The 3,288-nt window shown below is 33.1% G+C and overlaps 1 protein-coding gene across 1 annotated transcript; it reads left to right on the top strand.

Moving 5' to 3' along the window:
- Positions 1-447: 447 nt before the first annotated feature.
- TRAPPC6B (trafficking protein particle complex 6B) lies at positions 448-3,280 on the top strand (the record flags this gene model as incomplete). The annotated part of the gene is made up of 3 exons (XM_009588143.1): positions 448-565; positions 2,057-2,140; positions 3,176-3,280. Coding segments are annotated over 3 exons (307 nt in total), but the record flags the coding sequence as incomplete, so codon positions are not given.
- Between the last annotated feature and the right edge of the window lie 8 nt (positions 3,281-3,288).

Genomic DNA, 3,288 nt, shown 5'->3' with positions numbered 1-3,288 from the left:
GAAATAAGCAAGAGAAGGAGGTCCCTTTTTGGGAAACAGGAACAAGTTTTACATGTTTGTTGCTACGTGTTAGTGCTTTTTTGCGTATTTGAAGGACTCCTTCCAAGCAGTAGTATAGGTGTGAGCTTTCTGTTTATCTTCTATTTAGACATCTAGTTGAAGATAAAACTGATGGAGTGCTTTACATCTTTCTGTACTTCAACTGCCTTTAATAACTATTTGTACTGCTGTCATGTTGCAGATGTTAAGATAACACTGTTGCTCTTAAAATACTTGGTGAATGCAGAGTGATGCTAGAATGATACTGTACAATGGTTAGAAAACTGATTTCTGTAACAGCTGCAAAAATAATGTTGCAGAGTACCATTTTTTAAATTTTATTTTTCTGTTTAATCGGTCAAGTTGTGTGTACCTTCATTATTGATATATTTCTTACTTATCTCTTAGGTTTACAAAAGATACTGCCAGGTTCAAGGATGAATTAGATATTATGAAGTTCATTTGCAAAGATTTTTGGACAACTGTATTCAAAAAACAAATAGATAACCTAAGGACTAATCATCAGGTACTAATGCTGTAGAATAAGATTTAACTTACAAAATCAGTAGCAGTTTTGAGTTACTAGCGCATTTTTTGTTTTTCTTGGTCTAGAATTAATTACCTGATAAGAAATCCAAAATGTTCTTTGTTTTGTTTAAAAAGCAGCATTTTAAAGTTCATGTTAGCATGTAGCTTCAGAATACAATTTAATGATTGCTTGTGATGTGTTTATTGCCACCCTGTTTGAAAAGACTAAATGCTTTGAATTTCATATGCGCTGTTGCAGAGTTGCAAACTGACAGAACAGTAACAGTTACAGTTGATTAACACTTACACAGGACCTTTTTTATGTATCTCCCAATAAATTTTAGTAGAAAAGTAGTGTGAGAAAGTGATATTGCTGTCTTAACATCCATTTAAATAGAGTGGGTGCCTTGAAGTAATTTTTTTATTTTGAAGAATATTTGCAGTTTTCAACAATTGAGACACTTAGCTGCACTCTACTGAACATACTTGTGTAAGGAACAGCTGGAAAACTTCCCAAATTTGCATGTTGGTGACATTGCATTGTATCTATGTCCTTTCCTATATCAACAGCCACAATTCTTAAAGCAAGATCAAAATAATTTAAGAAGCCATTTTACTACAGTAAAAAATCTTTTTCCTTTTGAATGAATTGGTTTTCTTATGATCATTTTCCTGTTGTATCAAAGTAGGAGCAAGAGACTTTGTACAAGGATTGTGCCAAATAAAATAGGTTTTATTTTTCAGTGAGCTGTTTATCAAGTAGTAACTTTAGCAGATAATAATTACCTGAGAAATCTGTTTTTGAATTCAAAGAAAGCTGCAGTATTGGCCTTAGGTCTCAATTGTATATGCAGCCTTAATTTAATTTCAAGGGTTATGAAGTTCCAAAGTAGCACAGTCATTAGCAAAGAAATTAAAATGACAGGTGTAGATTAAGCTATACTGTGTTCATACTTAATTTATTAAAATGCATATTGTGGCACAAAATTGTAATGTAGAAAACACTAGACTTCTAATTTGATCATCTGCTGGGTGTTGTTGCTTCTATTCCTATTAAAGAAGATAATTGTCACTGGATTTCAGAATAAGAATAGTAAATTGCATACCAAATGAAGATTAAGATTTGAATGTAAAAGTGAGCATGCATTTGAGATACTAACAAAGACTTTCTAATATGGAACTATTGTTTCTGAACAATGGAAGGACTCTTCCAAGAAGAATGTATATAAACATTTTTTAGGGTTAACTGATCATATTATTTTCTAGGAGTTTTGTTGTAAACTCACAATTAAATATCTTTTCTTTTGTTTTGGTATTTCATGTAAGTAAATAATACTATTTAAACTTAAATCACATATGCCTTAATCTAAAATTTCATTTTTCAACCTGAGAACATTTATGTTTTATCTACAAATCAAATCCCTTCACATAAAATGTTGATTATGTGTTACTGCATATTCAACTAAAAAACCTTTTTCTTTTTAAACAGGGTATTTATGTCCTTCAGGACAATAAATTTCGTCTCTTGACACAAATGTCTGCAGGAAAGCAGTATTTAGAACATGCACCAAAGGTACCCTTCAGTTTTATCCTTGGGATCTACCAGTTGGATTTGAATTATCTTGATCTATTAATAATAACTTTAGATTTTGTAATTGAATGGATACAAACTCTTCAAAAGGGCAGCTAAAGTTTAGTCTCCCAGTGCTTTTTAGAAATGCACCTTGTTTTGGAACAGTGGATTTGATTTATGGTTCAAGAAATGGTCATAGTCGTTGTGAAACTTGCTGTTGTCATGTTTGAGTTTCTTGATGGTCGGAGCTGGTCTGCTGCTATCACACAAATTCTTTCTTTCTCTTTGGAAAGCATCTGCTTTCAGAAGCTTTTTTAAAATGTCCAAAACATATTTGGAAGATGCTATTTGTAACCTAGAACAAGCTTCTGAGATTATATGAACATTCAGGAGGATCTTCCACCAATTAAAAATAGTTTTGAGTGTAGATGCTGAGTTAGCGTAATAGTTTAGGTAAGTAAAATCAGTGCCTCTGCAGAACCTCTCATAAAGCACTTTGGTTCAGGTGGATGTAAGAAATGGGGCATTCAGTTCCATTTCATGGTTTCTTAATTCTTGATCTTCTTAGTCATCACAGTTGCAGGCTGCTGTCCTTGGGATTTTTTTTGGTGTTTGGTGAGATGTTTCTTCTGTTTTGAAAGATATATTCTAAATATCTGCAGGCCCTTGTATTTTAAGATGTGGCCTGTGCAAGAATGCTATCTTGGACTGTTTCTCCTTTGTTGGCTTTAATACCAGTTGCTATTTTCAGCCAGGTCTTGGGAATAATTGTTTTAAGGATATTAAGTTCCTACAGGTTTAATGGAAGTAGAAACAAGTGACTCAAGATAGAGAAATCTGTATTGTGAGCTCCACTGTACCAAATATTGGAGCTTTTATCTATTAGAGACATGACGAAGTCTCTCAAGCACGGTAACAAAATCTTCATAGTTTTATATTGCCCAAGTGTCAAGTCTGGTTCTTGAGTACTTAGTTTCAGTCTTTAGCAACAAGCTTCACTCTTGATACTTATTTAAAGTGCAACTTTGTATTTAGTATTTAGCATTTACCTGTGGACTAATCAGAGGAGGCCTATCGAATTTGGGAATAAAGAGCATTGTAACAGCTGAAGTTTCATCAATGCCTGCATGTAAGTATGTCGTGGTTTA

This window comes from Fulmarus glacialis, unplaced genomic scaffold, assembly GCF_000690835.1.
Source record: "Fulmarus glacialis isolate BGI_N327 unplaced genomic scaffold, ASM69083v1 Scaffold50911, whole genome shotgun sequence".
In the NCBI taxonomy this organism is placed as follows: Eukaryota; Metazoa; Chordata; class Aves; order Procellariiformes; family Procellariidae; genus Fulmarus; species Fulmarus glacialis.
The sequence above is the reverse complement of the archived record's forward strand: the minus strand, read 5'-3'. Positions and strand labels throughout refer to the sequence as shown.